Source organism: Rana temporaria, chromosome 5 (assembly GCF_905171775.1).
Source record: "Rana temporaria chromosome 5, aRanTem1.1, whole genome shotgun sequence".
Lineage (NCBI taxonomy): Eukaryota > Metazoa > Chordata > Amphibia > Anura > Ranidae > Rana > Rana temporaria.
Genome location: NC_053493.1, coordinates 284,157,226 through 284,178,153, shown reverse-complemented (window position 1 = coordinate 284,178,153; position 20,928 = coordinate 284,157,226). Strand labels below are relative to the sequence as shown.

The 20,928-nt window shown below is 40.4% G+C and overlaps 1 protein-coding gene across 1 annotated transcript in view; it reads left to right on the top strand.

Annotated features, from left to right (window-relative positions):
• The window catches only part of CDH7 (cadherin 7), a 280,342-nt gene that overhangs the window by 168,789 nt on the left and 90,625 nt on the right, over positions 1-20,928 (top strand). The window contains exon 4 of the mRNA XM_040353910.1: positions 3,611-3,730. Coding sequence (XP_040209844.1) covers positions 3,611-3,730 — 120 coding nt within the window. The remainder of the gene's footprint in view (positions 1-3,610; positions 3,731-20,928) is intronic.

Below are 20,928 nucleotides of genomic sequence, written 5' to 3'. Positions count from 1 at the left end.
GGCAAGCAGTTAATATAAAAGTGCAATATAAACAGATACTGATAAAAGGGTTGCCAAAGAATGTGCATTGTTATGAGCAGACTATAAAACATATGGGGGTTGATTTACTAAAACTGGAGAGTGCAAAATCTGATACAGCACTGCATAGAAACCAATCAGCTTCCAGATGTTTTCCTCATAGCTTAATTAACAAGCAGAAGTTAGAAGCTAATTGGCTACCATGTAAAGCTGCACCAGATTTTGCACTTTCCAGTTTTAGTAAATCAACCAAATAAATACATACCCAGATAAAAGTAACAGAAATATGAAAAAAAAAATACAAAATGTAAACATTTGAGATATATATATATCTATATATAAAAATATATATATATATATATATATATATATATTTTTTTTTTTTTTACAACATAAATATGAAATAAACAAATGTAAGCAAATCCATATACGAGTGCCTAAATCCATTGTCAGGTTCTAGATGTAGCCTCATTATAGGGGATAAAGCACTTGTTACATTTAAATTACTGCTTTTGTTGAACCAACCAACTAAAGAAAAATAATAATGGTTTGGGGGTGATTTATTTTTTTATAGGGTCACAAGTTTCTAAAAGGATGTTTTATTTGCATTTATATTTAACAGGCTAAAAGTTAATACAGATGCACCATTTAAAAATGTGTTTCAACAGTAGTAGCTTTTTTCAATGTACATTATCTCTTTCTAATTGGTGTCATGCAGAGCAGGGAGGGAGGGTAATGCTGGCCATACACAGTTCAAATTTATTTCCTGCAACCACAGGTTCCCCATCAACACAGACAGTGCTGACAGGGAAATCCCTTCTGCTGAGACATTGTCTATAGCAGCCTCTAGCGATAATTGTAAGATCGATAATCATTGGAGAATCCAGCAGGCTGGTTGTACCCAAGTTGACTTGGTACATTCAGTCTGCCCATTAATAATTAGTATCTCTGCCAGTTCCGTCCGAACCGGTCGAGATTATAACCATGTATGGCCGGCCTAAATGAGTCACTGTGTGTATAATCTGAGCTTTTTATATTCACCTCACAATAAGCTTTTTATCAGAAATATGGTAGTAGTAGTTATGTAAGTACAGTAGTTAAGTTAATATAATAAGTTAAAACAAGTAGTTAGCCTTCCAAATGTATGAAGGGAGCCAATCACCTCACCTCCTGTTTGGACACTGTAAATATGAATAATTTTTATGAAATGAAAAAAAAAAAACATTAAGGGCCAGATTCACGTAAGAAGGCTCATCTTTTGGCCGGCGTAGCACATCCCATTTGCGCTACGCCGACGTAACATAGTGAGGCAAGTCCAGTATTCACAAAGCACTTTCTCCGTAAGTTATGTCGACTTGGCGAAAATGGGCCGGCGTAAGCCCGCCTAATTCAAAGTAGGCTGGTAGTGGGCGTGCTACATTTAAATTAACTGTGACCCCATGTAAATGAAGGGCCGTTGTCACAAATACTCCCTAAGATACGTCGGCTCAATGCTTTTGACGTGAACCTAACCTACGCCCAGCCCCATTCACGTACGGCTTACGCAAACGACGTAAAATACGACGGCTGTTCCGTCGTCCATACCTTGCATGGGCTGCGCCACCTATAGAGGTGTTTTATCTTTATGCCGACGTACACGTTACGTAAACGGCGTAGCTTACTGTGACGGGCGTACGCATGTTTGTGAATCAGCGTATCTTGCTCATTTACATATTCGATGCGTAAATCAACGTAAATGGCCAGCGTAAATATGCACCCAAGATACTACAGCGTATGAGACCTACGTCGGTCGTATCTTGGCAACATTCAGGCGTATCTCATTTTAAGAATGAGCGCATAGCTACGACGGCGCACATTCGGGCTTACGACGGCGTATCTACTGATTCGTCGGCGTAAGTCTCTGTGAATCTGGCCCCAAATTTTTAATTAAAAAAATGCTGATGGAAGATCAACTCCCAAGAGGTTTTTAACAATATCTGCGTCTGAGGTATTGTAGGCAAGTAACTTGTCCAGCCTTTGTCAGTCCAGACTTATGCCGCGTACACACCATCACTTTATGTGATGAAAAAAAAATACGTTTTTAAAAACGTCACTTTAATTGACTGTGTGTGGGGGAAAACGTTGTTTTATGTCTTGTAAAAAACGACCAAAAAAAATTGAAGCATGCTTCAATTTTATGTGTCGTTTTTCAAAAGTGCACTTTTTACTTCACAGAAATTGACCGTGTGTAGCAAAAAACTTCGTTTTCTAAGACGTTTTTTCATCCACGCATGCCCAGAAGCTACTTATTAAGCGAGCTTCAATGGTAAAACGTGGTGGAACGTAACCTCACTTTGCAAGATCATTGTGAGAAAACGATGGTGTGTAGGCAACTTCGTCTTTGAAAATTGAAGTTTCAAAAACGTCATTTTTTACTTCACAGAAAGTGTCGTTTTTTTTCATCACATAAAGTGATGGTGTGTACGCGGCATAAGGGTGCAGACACTTGTCCAGTGTGCTCCAGACAGTAATCTGTGTATTCATGGACTGCAGGTAGCATCTAGCTCCAGGGATGGCTGTTGATGAAGGTCTGCTTGGCTTTTGGCTTTGGGGGGAAGTTGCATTTGCTCAGTGGATTGCTGTCAGTTTGGTGAGTTTAGAATTATGAGATGGAAAGTGGACATGTACCTGTAGTGTGCAGTTACATTCTAGTAAATTATATTGCCATTTGGCAATGTATTTGGCTCCAATTTTAGGAAAATAGTTACTCTTTCTTAGTAAATGCCATATCTAAGAAAAGAAAAAGGGTATTGTAGTCCTCCATCATTTTAATCCTACATGTTCAAATTGGTATAATTTTCATTTTTTCTACACCTCTATTGATTCTGCATGACGCCTGAGCATAGCATAGTCAGAACTGAGCACCATTAACAATATAAGCTATGTGGTAGGATATGATAAAATATATTGGTCAACATTTATGCATCCATTTTATTCTACAGTTGGGTACAATTTCAAAAATGCATTGGATTCACTTATATAAATGACTAAAGTGATTTTTACAATCATTAAAAAAAATAGGTACTCACTCACCCTCACTCTATACCCACATGTGAAACAACAGAGGTCTTTCTGTTCAAGCAGCTGCTGATCAGCCTCATCATTTCTAAAGAGGATGAAGCACTCCAAGCTGCTCCAGACTTGTTTGGCATGAAGGATCATTGACTCAGAAATTCTTTGAAAGCTGTTTTCAGCTGACATAAGTTGAGTAGCTCTAAGCATTTCGGCAGCCTTGGAGCTGTACTTTTTACACTGTGTTAACAGCTGACTGACAGTGATCTTTATGGGCAGGCTCTGCCATAGCACACTTAGGTGCAAACTGAGCAGATTTTATTTTTCTTCATAAAAAGTTCATGAACATTGTGCATGACATTGATGGTATTTACTATATACAGTGTTTTGTTATTCAGCCTTTTAATAATACATACATTAAATATAATATATACATCTCTGACATAGAAATGTTTCTAGAATTACAATATTATAAATGTTTTACAATGTACTGCTGTAGGTTGAAATCTCCTTAACTGAAAGACAATACCATTTTATTAAGGAACATCAGTCCTGCAAGTAACAGCAACAGATGCTGATGATCCCACTTATGGAAATAGTGCTCGAGTTATCTATAGCATTCTTCAAGGTCAACCGTACTTTTCCGTGGAGCCAAAGACAGGTAAGCATGTCGTTAATTTCAGTGTAAATATTTCATGAAGTGCCTACAACATAAAGTAATTACTGCAGCAAATGTCTGCTCCATGTTAATTTTAAATTATTATCAATCACATATACAAAACATGTTTTGAATTTTGAGTTGGACTTCTTTTTCTTGCAGTTGTTTGCTTTGCATCATAAGTAAAAATTATGTTTTACAAAAATAACAGATATAAATCTAAATAGAACAATACAATAGAGTTTGTAAAATGGCATTTGTACATTATTGTTATGCAATTGTTGTTTTTTTAGTAGCTTAAAGCTGAAATCCAGACTGAAAATATATTTATACCCCTTAAAATGTTCTACATTTTGTCATGTTACAACCAAAAATGTAGATGTACAGTCGTTTATTGGGATTTAATGTCATAGACCAACACAGATTGGCACATAATTGTGAAGTGGGAGGAAAATGATAAATGTTTTTTTAATTTCTTTTACAAAAATTTCATTATTATTGATGTAAGAGGGAGGTATGAACCAGGCAAAGGCAAATATTATAAGCAGATTCAACTTTTCGGTTCTTTATAGATTTATTTTGACTATTTTACCTCTTGAGTCCCCATGTCTTTTTTTCTCTAAATCCATTTTTGTCCCAGATGTTTTTTTTTTGCAATGTCTTGCTTTCCGCACATGATATTGTTTGCCTTTGTGTTTTACCCTAATGTAGTATACATTATTTTTCCAGTATAGATAAGGGTTAAATTTTGCAGCAGGTTTTGATACCCATATTTTTATTTATTGGGAATGAATAGTAGAAATAATAGAAAAATGCATTTTCCTGTATTTTTTTTAAATACAATGTTGACACAAGTTGCACACCCCATTTATATTTGCCCAAAAATATAGTCAACAACGTTTTCTGATAATTATGATATTACTATAGTTTGACTATTGTGTAGCATAGCGGAATGGTAAAGCTAAAAGTAAATGTGTAACACTAAGGCTTCGTACACACGACTGAGAATCTCGCCTTGGTGAGTGAGTGAGTGAATAACTTATATAGCACTACAAATGCGAACTGAATCGCCTCAAGGCGCTTGGCATCCATGTTCCTTCTATTTAGCCTTCAGAAAGATGGGTCTTGAGTTTTTTCCTGAAGGCCTGGTGATTCTCTTCCGTTTGAATATGAGTTGGTAATGAGTTCCACAGTTGAAGCCTGCTTGGACTGCAAATCTTCGTTCTCCTTTGCTCTTGTAGCGGGCCTTAGGGATTTGTAGTAGATTTTGGTTAGCTGATCGGAGAACGCGATTTGGGTTGTGGTATTTTATTTTCTCACCTAGATATTGGGGGGCGATGCCTTGTACACATTTGTGTGTCAGGCAGAGGGCCTTGAATGTGATTCAGTGTTTGAAGAGCAGCCAATGGAGGGACCTCAGGGTGGGGAAAATTGATTCCTAGGGTTTTTTCCCTGTTACCAGTCATGCTGTCGTATTCTGGATGACTTGCAGACTGGCAATCTGGTATTTTGGAAGACCTAAGTACAGGGAGTTAGCATAATCAAGCTTGGAGTTTAATAGTGTTCCCACCACTACTGCAGTGTCTTTTTTCGGAATGAAGGGCACGAGTCTTCTTAGTAGACGCAGGAGATGGTGAGACCCGCTGACTACTGACCCAATTTGAGCATCAATTGTCATGTCGGAGTCAAAGATGACTCCTAGACTTTTGACTTTGGTGTTGGGGGTAATGGTCTGTCCAAATATGAGCAGGGGCGACCGTGTCGCCCTGGCCGATCTCTTTGTGTTTGCATGGACCAGAAGGAGTTCTGTTTTCGATCCATTGAGTTTGAGGTGACTCTCCGTCATCCAGTTGTCTATCAAAGTGAGGGATTTTTCTAATCCGAGGTAATGGTCCTTTTTGTTGTTTATACGAAAGTAGAGCTGAGTATCATCGGCGTAGGAATGGTAGAGTAGATCCTGGTTACTGATAATTTTGAGGAGTTGGCGAAGATAAATATTGAACAACATGGGCGACAGGGGGGACCCTTGAGGGACTCCAAATGTCAGAGTATGCGCTTCTGAAGTGAAAGGTCCTAGTTTCACTGTCTGGGACCGATTTCCCAGAAATGATGAGAACCAGGGTAGATCTGAGTCTGCGACTCTGGCTACTTCTGTGAGCCGAGTCAGCAACATACCAGGAAGTGCTGTGACATCTTAAGTGATGTCACTACACTTCCGATGTAAACATCCCGCTGAAAAATTATGTCAAGATACCATCAACGCCAATGTCGACTCTTTAGCTACACTGTAAGTAGAGACAGTAGGCTTACCTGAGTAGTGAAAGCTAAAAGCCAGGTCACAGTAGAGAAAGGCATCTTGGGACAGGACATACATGGGAGCTGAATCTATGGAGTTAGAACCACACTGGAGAAGGAGGGAAATCCTATAAATGAATTTGGAAGAACGTCTCATGGGAGAGCAGGTGATGTAGAATTTCATATATGAATAGTGCTACCGCGTCGCCACTTAAGTATAGAATAACCGTGAATGAAAAATAAATTTAAATATGCTGCTAAATCTATATGGGTAAGTAAGTAAATAAATACCTGTAGTGATATTGATAAAAGAGTGATCAGCGCATACAGTCCAATAAATAAATAAATAATATAGATAATAAAACCACTAATGTATGACAAAATAAGTGATAAGTGACAATAATGTGCAATAAATGCTAATAGTCCCAAAGTGCAAACATAAGTGAACAGAAAATGGCAAAAAATAATTGATGAGGGTCCTTGTGCAATCCAAATCTTAAAGGAACTTCACAATCTTGTGTATAAATCTTCTAGGTGCTGTGCTCACAGAGCGCTTACCTTAAGGCAGGTATATGCAGACTTGTATTAGTGTGGGTAGGTCCAGGGATGGTTCCTCCACATAGATTCCCAGCTGCTGTCTGTCTCCACGGGTACAGATAGCCTCACAAGTTCTCTCCTTGATTTGAGCCCCAGTAATATCAAAAGAGACACTCCATCGTGAAGTACAGCAAGGGATTTTTAATAAATAAAGCTGTAGAAACTTACATCAAAGTAAAAACAAAGCAGCAGTGACAGTGGTGTTCAGGCTCTTCCTATTTCCTGGTCCATCAGATCCTTACCGATTACGCCCCATCACGTGGCTTTATGATAACCTCTGATTAAGCCACGTGATGGGGCGTAACCAGTAAGGATCTGATGGACCAGGAAATAGGAAGAGCCTGAACACCACTGTCACTGCTGCTTTGTTTTTAATTTGATGTAAGTTTCTACAGCTTTATTTATTAAAAATCCCTTGCTGTACTTCACAATGGAGTGTCTCTTTTGATTTTACTGGGGCTCAAATCGAGGAGAGAACTTGTGAGGCTATCTGTACCCATGGAGACAGACAGTAGCTGGGAATCTATGTGGCGGAACCATCCCTGGACCTACCCACACTCATACAAGTCTGCATATACCTGCCTTAAGGTAAGCGCTCTGTGAGCACAGCACCTAGAAGATTTATACAGAAGATTGTGAAGTTCCTTTAAGATTTGGATTGCACAAGGACCCTCATCAATTATTGTTTGCCATTTTCTGTTCACTTATGTTTGCACTTTGGGACTATTAGCATTTATTGCACATTATTGTCACTTATCACTTATTTTGTCATACATTAGTGGTTTTATTATCTATATTATTTATTTATTGGACTGTATGCACTGATTACTCTTTTATCAATATGATGTAGAATTTCATACATCACAAGCCTAAGAGCCAGTTGTTAGTCACCCGGGACCCCCTCATGAAGGTTTAAGCTTCACTGTTGCTGACCCCTGGTTGTGACCCCCAGGTTCACGCTGTTTTAAGTATTACAGGTCAGTCAGGACTAGCTGTCAACAGAGATGATAAGGAACAGGCCTGAAACCAAGGCTGACATTCAGGGCAGGAAGCAGATACATATAATCAGGAACAAACCAGATGTCAGGATGAGCAGCAGACTCTGTAACCTGAAAAAAAACTGAAGAAATCAATAGGTGTATACAGGCTGGATAGCAGGAATGTGTACCAGGGGCTTGGTAGCTAACTTGCAAAAGCATTGCTTGTCTAGTCAAGAAAATTGATGTGGCGTTTGAAGAAGGAAGGTAGGTAGCACTGACACATTCTCTCCATAGGAGTGCTTTGTAGATTGGCCAGAAGCCCTGAAGCTGATAAAGCTCTTGAGCTTAGCACTGGAACACCCATCTATTGTTGACTGGCAGATGTTTTCACCCTTAGATGCCACCAGGACACACAGGGGTGCAGATGGCATCTTAAAATGGTGATGAAACATGTATCTACTGTCCCTTTGCCCTTTCAAAAAGGTACCCGAGACTCAAGCCGCGTACACAAGACCGTTTTCCATGACGTGAAAAATATTTTTTTTTTAAATGGTCATTAAAAATGATTGTGTGTAGGCTCCAGAGCATTTTTCATGTCGTGAAAAATGGGCATTAAAAATTTAGAACATGCTCTAAATTTTTGCGTCGTTTTTCACGTTGCCGTTTTTCACGTCGTGAAAAAACGGTCGTGTGTAGGCATTAACGACGTGAAAAAACGTGCATGCTCAGAAGCAAGTTATGAGACAGCAGCGCTCGTTCTGGTAAAACTAGCATTCATAATGAAGATAGCACATACGTCACGCTGTAACAGACTGAAAAGCACGAAGACTGAAAAGCGCAAATCGTCTCTCACCAAACTTTTACTAACACGAAATCAGCAAAAGCAGCCCCAAGGGTGGCGATATCCGAATGGAACTTCCCCTTTATGGTTCCGTCGTACGTGTTGTACGTCACCGCGCTTTGCTTGAGCATTTTTTTTTCATGATCGTGTGTAGGCAAGGCCGGCTTGACAAGAATCACGTAAAAAAAAACGTTGTTTTTCTAGACCATTAAAAACGGTTGTGTGTATGCGGCATTGTTTTTTTTTTCTAAAAGAGTTCAAAATAACTAATTGAACAAAAATGTTCCACTTTTCACTGCCCCGCTACTTCCTACCTCATTGTTGTTAGCCCATCATGTCAAAAAAATGTAATTGTGAGCTTAGAAAGTCTTATACATTACCATTTCAGCTCTCATACCTTTATATACTTTATGAAGTAGAACAGTTTTTACATTTCAACTACTGGTCTGTTTGTTACATGATAAGTTACCAAAGTAAAACCTACATTTACAGCAGGTAAACAAAATTAAGCTTTCTTTTGCCAATTTGGTTTTCGAAAAAAATAAAATATATATATATATGGAATATAGGTAGAAATAAAAAAAATTCTATTTTGAACTTTGCTAGTTTTTCTTGATTTTTTCTATTATTTTTTTTTAAGAAAAGTCGTTTTGCTGTATAGATAAAGGCCCAGATTCACAGACAGCGGCGCACATTTATGCCGCCGTAGCGTATCTCCTTTAAGCTACGTTGATGCATTGCAGAGAGGCAAGCATGGAATTCACAAAGCACTTCCTCCCAAAACTGCGCTGGGTTTCCTAGGCGTAAGCCGGCATAGGTTGAAGTGGGCGTGAGCCATGCAAATGAGGCGTGACCCCATGCACATGATGGGCCGAACGCCAGACAGATACGTATAACGAACGGTGCATGAGCGCCGTCTCGTGGGTGCATCTCAGTGCGCATGCTCACAATCACGTCGGAACAACTGCCTAAGATACGCCGGATCACTGCCTACGGCGTGAACGTAACCTACGCCTAGTCATATTCACGTCCAACGTAAACTACGTAAAATACGCAGGCTTGTGTTCCCTGGTGCAGCCCTTTGCATGGAAGCCCTTTGCATGGATGCTGCTGAGTTACACCTCCTTTATGGGGAATAACTTTACGCTGTACGTACAACTTACGCGCACCAGTCGTAGCCTGCGTCGGGCGCAAGTACGATCTTGAATCGGCGTATCTCCCTCATTCGCATATTTGAATAGAAAATCAATGGGAGCGCCACATGCGTCCAGCGTAAATATGCGCCCACTCTACGCCGGCGTAGGCAAGTTACGTCGGTGGAATGAAGCCTGGTTTTAGGCGTATCTTAGTTTTGTGGGCACGGCGCATAGATACGACGGTGCATATTTGCACTTACGCGGCGTATCTCGAGATATGTTGGCGCAAGTGCTTTGTGAATCCGGGCCATTGTATACATTTTATTCTGATTGTGTCCCAAAATTACAATAAAATTATGTTTCTGCTACAAAGCATGGCAAACATTATTTGCAAATGAATAACAACTTTTTTAATTTTTGAACATTCTTTGCAATATTAAAAAAAAATTATGAACAATATAATTTAATACAAAAATAAATAAATATGAATGGTAAAATAAATAAATAAATACAATTCTGTGAAAATTACATGTGGTGTCTCTGGGGTGTGATTTCAGCCCAAATGTCTCAAATGTAACCGTATTTACATCAAACGGATGTTTGACCCTTTTTTCTCCACATCAGAATCGGTGTGAACATCCATGCGACCCGATTTTGCAAATCACCCTGCATTTTGCAAGCCGATTGCAGAGTGTCATTAACAACATACACACCACAATCGGTTTGCATGGATGGGTTGTGATGCGGTGCCAAATCCACAGCAAATATACTGCATCTAGTGTGAACCCAGGCTAAATACATAAAGAAAATACGTGTGAGGTTTCTATAACTGATTTGCTTGGCAGATTATGCCTCCGGTCACACTGAACACAACCATGAAATTCTGATACTTCTCTTGAATCTGTGATTTCATGCACATTTGTCTATGAAAGTCGTACCTGAACTTGCAAAAGTAGTGCAAGAACTTAAGAACTACTTTCAAAATTGGTGCCACTCCGATGGAGTCAGAGTTGCATCGATTTAACTGTTTTCATGCAGACAATAGGGTGAGATTTGTCATGTGATTTGAAACTATAAAATTGCATGACATCAATGTGAACAGGGCTAAAGGTCACAACTTTGAACTAAACATACAGTAAATGAAATAGTAAAGTACAGTATCAATACATTTTTATTCTGTATTACTCAAGTTTATACTTTCTTCAACCGTCTTTTTTACACAGGAGCAGCCATATTTTTACAGCCGCTCCAGCTATACATAGCAATTGCCAGAACAAAAGATAGGGGCAACATGCAGCAGGGGGAGAGGAGCTGAACACAGAAGAGATACCCCAAAAAAATTTTTGAAGTATTTTTTAGGGCTTCCTGTTTCTCAAAGTGGTTAAGGTACTGAAGATTTAAACAATTTCTATTAAAGCTTTAACCACTTGCCGACTGCTCACCCTGCATATGCTGTGGCAGGGCCGATGCTCTGTGCAAGCTGACGTACCTAGTACTTGATCTGCCACTTTCTGGTCTTGGGCACATGCATGATGCAGATTATCTGCCCCCTGCTGTAATCACATACAGCGGGAGCCCAGCGGGTATCACAGACTCAATGTCTGCCAGCCTCTGTTGATCAGACAGTACACAGGCAGATTGACATTCTGTTAGATGGGAAGGTGTTGATCTTCCTGTGAAGGCACATGGGTTAATGCCTTCCCCTAGGCAAAGCACCTACCACAAAGTGAGAAAGCACAGGCTAGGCTCACTGTTAACCCTTTGATCATCCCTGATGTTAACCCCTTTCCAGACAGTATCATTAGTACAGTGACAGTGCATATTTTTTGGCACTGATCACTGTATTAGTGTTACTGGTCCAAATAAAGCATCAAAACTGTCAGTTAGGTGTCTGATTTGTACACCACAATATCACAGTACCACTATAAATCACTGATTGCCGCCATTACTAGTTGAAAATAAATAAATACAAATATCCCGTAGTTTGTAGATGCTATAACTTCTGCGCAAACCAATCTATAAACGCTTATTGGGTTTTTATTACCAAAAATATGTAGCAGAATACATATTGGCCTAAATTGATGAAGACATTTTTTTTTTATTGGATATATTTTAAAGCAGAAAGTAAACATTTTGTTTTTTAAATTGTCTTTTGAAACAAATACCTGATACCGTTTATGAACCATACTGTGCTTTACGTACCTCTATGTCACCAAGATAGAGATTACATCACTTTAAAGATGTCACATAAAAAAAATGGAAAGCACCTACCTGTAAAGAAGAAAGAAAAACCAACACTTTAATGCGTGTTGATCTCTTGAGTCAGGCCTCGTACACACGACCGATGAACTCGTCGGAAAAGACACATCGTTTTCCTCGACGAGTTCCTTGTTAGGCTTGTCGAGGATCTCGACAAGCTTGCTTTGCGTACACACGGTCAAGACAAAATCTCCTCGTTCTCAAACACGGTGACGTACAACACATACAATGGCAGGAGAAGTTCAATTCCACTGGCACAACCCTTGGGGCTGCTTTTGCTAATCTCATGTTACTGCGTGTTAAGTAAAAGTTTGGTAAGAGACGATTAGCACTTTTCAGTCTGTGACAGCGTGAAAAATGTGTTATCTCCATTACAAACGCTACTTTTACCGAAGGTGCGCTCCCGTCTCATACTTTAATCTGAGCATGCACGGGTTTCTTAGCATACACATGATCATGTTTCTCGTCGAAAACCAGCCCGACGAGGAACACGAAGAGGAAATTGAGACTCCCGTCGAGGAAAAAGAGAACACGACTAAAAAAGCTCTCCCACCAAGTTTCTTGATGGATTCTATCGAGGAAAACGGTCGTGTGTACGAGGCCTCACTTGCAAATCTCACTGGTTTATCCTGCTGATCTCCACACACATTAATACAGGACTCATGGGGGTCAGAGTGAGGAACTAATGAATGCTGTAAGGGAGCCAGGTGATTGACACTCATGGAAGTGTTGTTTTTCCAGTGGACTTCAGGACATAATTTTTCAGTTCAGTGGTTTGCATATTGGGAGAGGTACCTACCTGTGTTATCTTTCTTTTATACCTGTATGTACTTTCCCCTTTCCTATGTGACAGAGTCTCTTAAGCATAATGCATCAATATGCCTTAGGAGGACTATAATAAAACCAGATTTTGTAGTCATTAGAAAACTGTTATTGAGGAAAACAGCACCTGTCACAAATCCAATTACTTTATTACCATTATGAAAACATGTGAACACACTTCTATATAAATGGTGCCAACCTTCTAAATGTATACTGCAAAGGGAATGATCATTAGAACATTTTGAAAATTGCTATTTTTTTTAACTGGAGTTTCTCTTTAAAACAAAACATTGTATATGAATTGTACATAACATCCGAAATTTCATGAACTCCTACTAGTTAGTATTCTTGAAGAAGGTGACGATTATGCAGGTATGGCTTGGCTCATGTTGTGCCGCAGCATGGCTTAGAATATCATGAAGTTCATCTTATCTTCAGTTATATTAATTCAGTTGAGCCTCAGGGACTTTATTTAAAAAAAAAAAAAAATAACTTTCACCAAGATAACTATCTGATATAGTACAGATTACTGTGATATCCTTTTCCAGAGTCTCTCCCATTTAAATATAAAGTTTTAAATGCAGAACTATGTTTTTTTTTTTAAGGGTCAATGCCTTTGCAGCCAGGGAAACTATGGATCTTTTCTTGGTTAACGCTTTCAGGACCTTTCAGGGCTTTTGTGCCTTAGTGACCTGACAGATTTTGTTTTGAAAATTTAGTTGTATTTTTTTTTTGGTTGCCATAATACTCAAACACATAGAAGCAGTCTGTCTTCACTGCCCTTAAAAAAAAGAGGGATACAGATTTTTATGGCATAGTATACATACTTATTTCTGTGTGTTGTTAAACTGCTATCATGTGTCCTTTGATGCCTTTTCACATACTGTATACAGAAGCACGGGCACAAGTATGTGTGCATGAAAGGTACCTTAACCACTTAAAGCGGATGTCCGCCGAAAAAACTAATATTAAAAGCCAGCAGCTACAAATACTGCAGCTTCTGACTTTTAATATTAGCACACTTACCTGTCCTGGAGTCCAGCCCCGTCGGCAGCAGAGGACGAGTGATCGCTTGTCACTCTGCTGCCCCCCCCCCGCCATACTCGGTGAGGGAACCAGGAAGTGAAGCGCTCCGGCTTCACTGCCCGGTTCCCTATGGCGCATGCGCGAGTCGCGCTGTGCCGTGCTGACTGGTTCCTGCTGTGTTCTGGGAGCTGTGTGTTTTTCCAGAACACAACAGGGAGGGCGGCGGGATCTGACATCCTGCCTGCAGTCTACCCTCAGACTGTGTGGCCGGAAGTGGGTCCAAATACCTGTCTTTAGACAGGTATCTGCACCCCCTCCCCCTGAAAGTTGTCAAATGTGACACCGGAGGGGGGGAGGGTTCCGATGAGCGGAAGTTCCACTTTAGGGTGGAGCTCCGCTTTAAGGACCAAGTCTCTTTTTGACACTTGTTGTTTACAAGTTCAAATTTTATTTTGCTAAAAAATTACTTAGAACCCCCAAACATTATATATATATTTTTCAGACACCCTAGAGAATAAAATAGTGGTTGTTGCAATACTTTACATCAAACCGTATTTGCGCACCTGTCTTACGAATGCATTTTTTTGGGGGGAAAAATACACTTTTTTGACAAGTGTAAGGCTGGCCGAAGGCTAAAGAGAAAACAAAGGGTGTCCCATATGATAACTAAATAAAGTAATGTAGTAACGGCACCGAGGAGACACTCCCCCAATGATGGGGTTGTTTACCGTAACCAAAACCTACTAACCAAATATACAAGAACCTGGGAGGGAACCCTTAGAAGGAAAGGTCACCCCCAGGGAAAGGGCTACTATTGGTAAATCAAGGTCTATACTCAAGAGTGAGAATAATCTCTATAATTTATTAAATATCAAAGTACTACAAAACGAGATAAAAAATGTCAATTTATACTGAAACGTAAGAAACGTGGCAGAGCTAGTAAGTGAAAAAGTATGCTACCGCTTAGGCAATGTAGCTATGTCAGACTCACAAACAAAAAACACATAACAAACATGTAACAATGGAACTCAGACAGTCCGGACACAAAGGTGTCACTTCTGTGATGGTTCACCAGGGCAAACCCCTATTTGGGAATTAAGTATTGTGCTATAAATATAAGCTTAATAAATTGGTGAACAAGTCACAGAGGTGACACTGCGGGGAGGGGGAGCAGGCTGTGGTGAAAATTCCCTGAATGGGTCTAGAGTGAGAATGCTGTGTGGACAGCTGCTGGCTGGAGCAAAGGGGCGTGAGTAGGGCCCACTATATGGCAAAATATGCCTTGCATGCAAAAATATCCAGAGCAATCAGTATAGGCATTCGGGGCTTTAATAGGACTTGAGGAACTGCAGTTCTGCTAATGGTAGTTGAACCTGACTGGTTATATGTGTGCAAAGTCTCACTCCTATATTGTGGACTCAAAGAGATCGAGACAGTTCCCAATATAGCACACAGTTCCTGCGTGGAAAGTTCAGTGACGAAAGATCCGTGCTTGTCAAACTTAACACTATTGAAATTGTAATTGGAAAGATCTTACCAGCTGTATAAGCTGCAATATGGATGATGACAAATGCTCTTCCAATTACATGCAGGGATTGCGCTCAACCGTCTGGCATTCCCAGTAGGTGAGGGGACACGTCACTTGGAGATGAGACCTTCGGAAATGCGGCTTACTCCGTGGTTTTTAGGAGGCAGGTAGTTCGCAGTGCTGTATCATAAGCAATTGCCTGTATTGGTGCACGCTGAGCCGGCAAAGATCGAGGAAAGTCCTTCAGCCGTGGATGTTTTCCTCCGTCACCCGCCCCCAGCTGGAAGGGGGAGTGTGTAGATGTGTCTAGCGTCTGAGCGTGATGACGTCAACGCGTTTCGCAGATGACTTGCGTAGCTTCGTCTGGACGCTTGGTTGTAAAGTTACGCATTCTATTTCAATGGCTTATATTAAGGCCTCGTACACACAAGAGGATATCCGCTGGAAACGGCCCGCCGGACCGTTTCCAGCAGATAAATCCTCTGGCGGATTTGGATCTGATGGCTGTACACACCATCAGATCGAAATCCGCGCGGAATACATCCGCAGTGACGTGACGCCGGGACGTGCGCGACGCTGGAAGGTAAATACTTCCACGCATGCGTCAAATCATTACGACGCATGCAAGGGAGGGGAGCGGACGGACTGATCCGGTGAGTCTGTACAGACGACCGGATCAGTCCGCTGGACTGGATTCCAGCGGATAGATTTTGTAGCATGCTACAAAATTTTTATCCGCTGGGAATCCGTCGGCTGGATTTTTATCCGCCGGGAAATGTCCGCTCGGACGTACAGACGACCGGATCTATCTGCTGGAACTGATCCGCGGATCAATCCCAGCGGATAGATCCGGTCGTCTGTACGAGGCCTTAGACTAGCCATGTTAAAGTATGGCCTTCGTTCCCGCGTCAAATTTTGAATTTTTTTTTGTGTAAGTCGTACGGGAATAGGAAAGGACGTAACGCATGTCGCCGTTCAAAAAATTACGCTGGTGCGACGTCATTTCGCGCAAAGCACGGCGGAAAATTACAAAACGGAGCATACGCAGTACGTTCGGCGCGGGAACGCGCCTAATTAAAATGATACACGCCCCATTTGAATTAGGCGGGCTTGTGCCGGACGGATTTATGTTACGCCGCCGCAAGTTTACAGGCAAGTGCTTTGTGAATCAAGCACTTGCACTGAAAACTTGCGGCGGTGTAACGTAAATGGGATACGTTACGCCGCCGGAATTCTACGTGAATCTGGCCCAATATGTTTACCTTTATGGCCGAAAGCTAGCCTGTGTTTGTGGGAGGAGTCTGAGGGTACTTAAGACTCCTTCCCTGTCAGGTTCTGTGTCTGCATTTTCCTTCAGGGTTCCCACCCACCCATTTCCCCCAGTCTTCACACATACTCATTGTACATTTTTCTTATTCTTATATTCAGTGCGTGCCCTCTTCTCAGGCATACCGACCAGCTAAGCCAAGGCACACCTCAGGCCTTGGTTATTAGGATTATCGCATTTCTTACTCGAAGACTCTGACTACAACAGTAAAGTTAGCCCAATTTTTGTCATATTGTGAGGATAATATTGTGAAAGATATGTTACGCTGAGTAAATTGATACCCAATATGTCATGCTTCAAAATGTACTAATTTTTTTTTGGTGTTGTGTCTGTTTTATATGTAGAATATTATATTTGTCTCGCATTAAAATTTGTTATTTTATGTATATGCTTTGCTATATATATTCTTTACTATTGGTAAAGGTAAAAGTCACAAATCATAATCTAATGCCACGTACACACGATCGGTCAAACCGAAGAGAACGGTCTGATGGACCGTTTTCATCGGACCAAACCGATCGTGTGTAGGCCCCATCAGTTATTTATCCATAGGTTAAAAAAAATCAAACTTGTTTTAAATTTAACCGATGGATACCTAACCGATAGAAAAAAAACGATCGTTTGTAGGCACGTCCATCGGTTAAAAATCCACGCATGCTCAGAATCAAGTCGACGCATGCTTGGAAGCATTGAAGCGTTTTTTTCAGCACGTCGTTGTGTTTCATGTCTGACACGATCGTTTTTTAACCGATAGTGTGTAGGCACGACTGACCATCAGTCAGCTTCATCGGTTAACTGATGAAAACGGTCCATCAGACCGTTTTCATCGGATTGACCGATCGTGTGTACAAGGCATAACAGGTTACATACCTGCTCACCTTCTGTAAAAATAAGAATGATATTCACAGTTCTACTATGTTATTACATTCACACCTAGACAGGGTGTTCTGCTGCTTTATGTCAAGAGGTTTTTTGTTGGTCATTCTATATTATAACAGGGCCATGTTACATTACTGTTTTTTGTAGACCAAAGTAATGTGAGTTTAATGGTACTTGGTACTATAATGGTAATTACATGTATTTAAGTTCAGCTTCCAATCATGTTAATAAGGAAAAAAATGTATTAACTTGATTGGGTGCTCATACACCTTTTTGTTATAATCACCTTTTAAATAATCAGCTAACTTGTCTGGTTAACCAGGATCATTTAGAAACGAAGCTGCTCCAGTTTTTCTCTGATTTTTTTACCACAATAACAAGGCAAACTCCAGAAATCATCCAGTTCTTTCAGAATGCAGAAATTACATGAACAGGCCATACGTTTTACTTTTTTTGCTCATTAACCACAGCTTCGGAAGGTTTACCCCTCTTCGTGACCAGGCCATTTTATGCGATACGGTACTGCACTACTTTAACTGACAATTGTGCGGTCACTGTACCCAAATAAAATTGATGTCCTTTTCCCCCCGCTATGTGCTTTCTTTTGGTGGTATTTGATCACCTCTGCATTTATTTATTTTTCGCGCTATAAACAAGAAAAGGCCAACAACTTAAAAAAAAATTATATTTTTACTATTTGCTATAAAACACACACAATAAAAATAAAACACAAATCTTCAGTTTAGACCAATATGTCTTCTGCTACATGTTTTTGGTAAAAAATCCCAATAAGCATATTGGTTTATGCAAAAGTTATAGCATCTACAAACTATGGGATATTTTTATAGAATTTTTATTTTATTTTTTTACTAGTGATAGGTGGCGATCAGTGACTTATAGCAGGACTGTGACATTGTGTCGGACAAATCAGACACTAAGGCCCCGTACACACGACCAAACATGGCTGCTAAAACTGGACCGCGGGCCAGTTTCAGCAGACATGTTCGGTCGTGTGTAGGAACGAGCGGACAGAATTCCAGCAAACATTTGCCCGCTGGGCCTTTTCCCAGCGGACAAATATTCCTGGACTTGTTTTAAAACAGTCCGCTGGAATCCTGCCCGCTCGGACATGTTCGGTCGTCTGTACAGACCTACCGTACATGTCCGAGCGCCCGCCATCCCTCGCATGCGTCGAATGACTTCGACACATGCGTGGAAGCATTTAACTGGCAGGCCCGCCCACGTCGCTGCGTCATCGTCGCGGCGACACCGCGGACACGCCCCGCGTATTGTTTACGCGCGGATTTCTGTACGATGGTTAGTACAGCCATCGTACAGAAATCCCCGGGCAGACATGTACGGTGAAAACGGTCCGGCGGACCGCTTTCATCGTACATGTTTGCCCGTGTGTACACGGCCTTAGTGACACTTTTGATACTTTTTGGGGACCCAGGGACACCAATACAGTGAGAACAATTGGTTGGAGATCAATACTCACTATTAATTACCACCATACTGGGTGTGCAGTATACCCGTGTGGTGTACCAAAATTTTCAGACTCACCAGTAATAGGTGCGGTCTCTGTGCCTAAATACTATAGAGAGAGAAGGGTTACAGGGGAAAGAGTCTCACTGTGAAGAGACACAGGCGGACCATGCTGCTTAATAAGGTATACATTTTATTAGAAAAATATATTAATACAAAAAAGGGGACCAAGACCAAGCACCCACTGGAGCATGGTCCGCCTGTGTCTCGTCAAAGTGGGAATCTTTCCCCTGTAACCCTTCTCACACTAGTACAGTGATCAGTGCTAAAATGCAGAATGCAGAGAGCCTTGGCAAGACCTGCAGCTTAATCATGTACTTGAATTATTGAAGGGGTCCTGAATCTTATGAACTAAATTAATAAATTCATAAAATTATATACCCGCAGCCATCGCTTAACAATTTAGTATACACATTTAATACAAATTTAAAATGAAAACATACAAATTAACACTATTTATCCAATATAAAAAAGTTCAGATCAAATTTGACGTTTAACCCCTTTAAAACTGACACCCTTGTCTCATATATCCAGAAAGATTCTTGCCGACTTAGTTGTCTTATAAAATTGTCCCCTCTCCAGTGTTTGGTCACGTTCTCTATCCCACAGAATTTTAAACACCTTGGATCCCTGTTTTGCACTAACCTAAAATGTTAACACTGTGTGTTCGTAAACCTTTTTTGATTTTATTTACGTGCTCCGCAATTCGGACCCCCAAAGGTCTGGAAGTCCTACCTATGTATTGTAGCCCACAATTACACTTAAGCATGTATACTACCCCCAAGGTATTTCAGGTGATCAGGTTTTTGATCTGGTATTTCTTATTGGTTACAGAAGAAGAAAGATATTTGCCTCTTTTGACCTTGTGTTTACATTGCCTATATAAGGGACACTTTCCACAAAAAATAAAAACCAAACAAAAAATAAAAAAGTCTGTTGTCCTTAGCTACCAGGGGATCAATGACCCCTGGAGCCATCTCTAAGGGTAGGGGTACGTCTATTTTGTATATGTTTATGAGGTGATGTGATTGACCTAAAGTGTTCAGCAGCTCGCTGAAATCCTAAGGTGGCTTGGCTCTTGGCTCTCTTGGCTCTCCAAAACTTCATATGCTTAGACCCTGGCTGCACAGCTTTGGTGGGCTGCGCTAGGTCGACTTCTCAACGGACTCTCAATGGTGCCTGGTTACATTGTTTCAATCTAACAAGGGTTGGGCTCATTTCTCATTTGCCATCTATACAACTGTATGAAATACACCTAAGCTGGATATTCTATCCCCCCGGGGGTTCCTCCAGTTCTGGTGTGCCTTCACATATATAGAAATATTATGTGAGATAAAAACTAAATGCTTTTTGCCTATACCAATAATAAAAAACCTTGAAGAAGGAGGTATACATATGTGCTGCAAAACAAATCCAGCCATTTGTCTCCGAAACATGTCGGTTATATGTATTCTGGCAATTTAAATTGCATGCTAGTTCTTTGTTTTAACAATTTTCTATGAACTCTATTTGTATACCTTTGTGTCTAATAAATATGTTCTCTATTTTTATACATACTTTTGGCATTCCACATTATTTCATTCCAATCTGTATTATCCCAGGGGCACTCCCTTCCAAAATTTACATATTTAACTGGAGTGTTTGCATGAGCATAATGACCGATTTTATGACACATATTGCACACAAAATATACAATCATCAATATTGGCATCATAAGGCACAAAGAGGACAAAGTATTGATCCTTTAATTATTACAAAGACACACTCGTGAGCACAAGAGACATTCCATATATACCTGTCATACAATAATAGCTAGTAAGCATATATAAAACAATGTAAGAGAGGGAAAGGAAAGCTCTACTTACATGGCTTCGAACAGGAGAGTTGTTTGTTCAAAAAAAAAAACAGAATAAGAAGAGAAGGAAAGAGAAATTAAAAAGGAGAACACAGTTGAAGGGAACCGGTG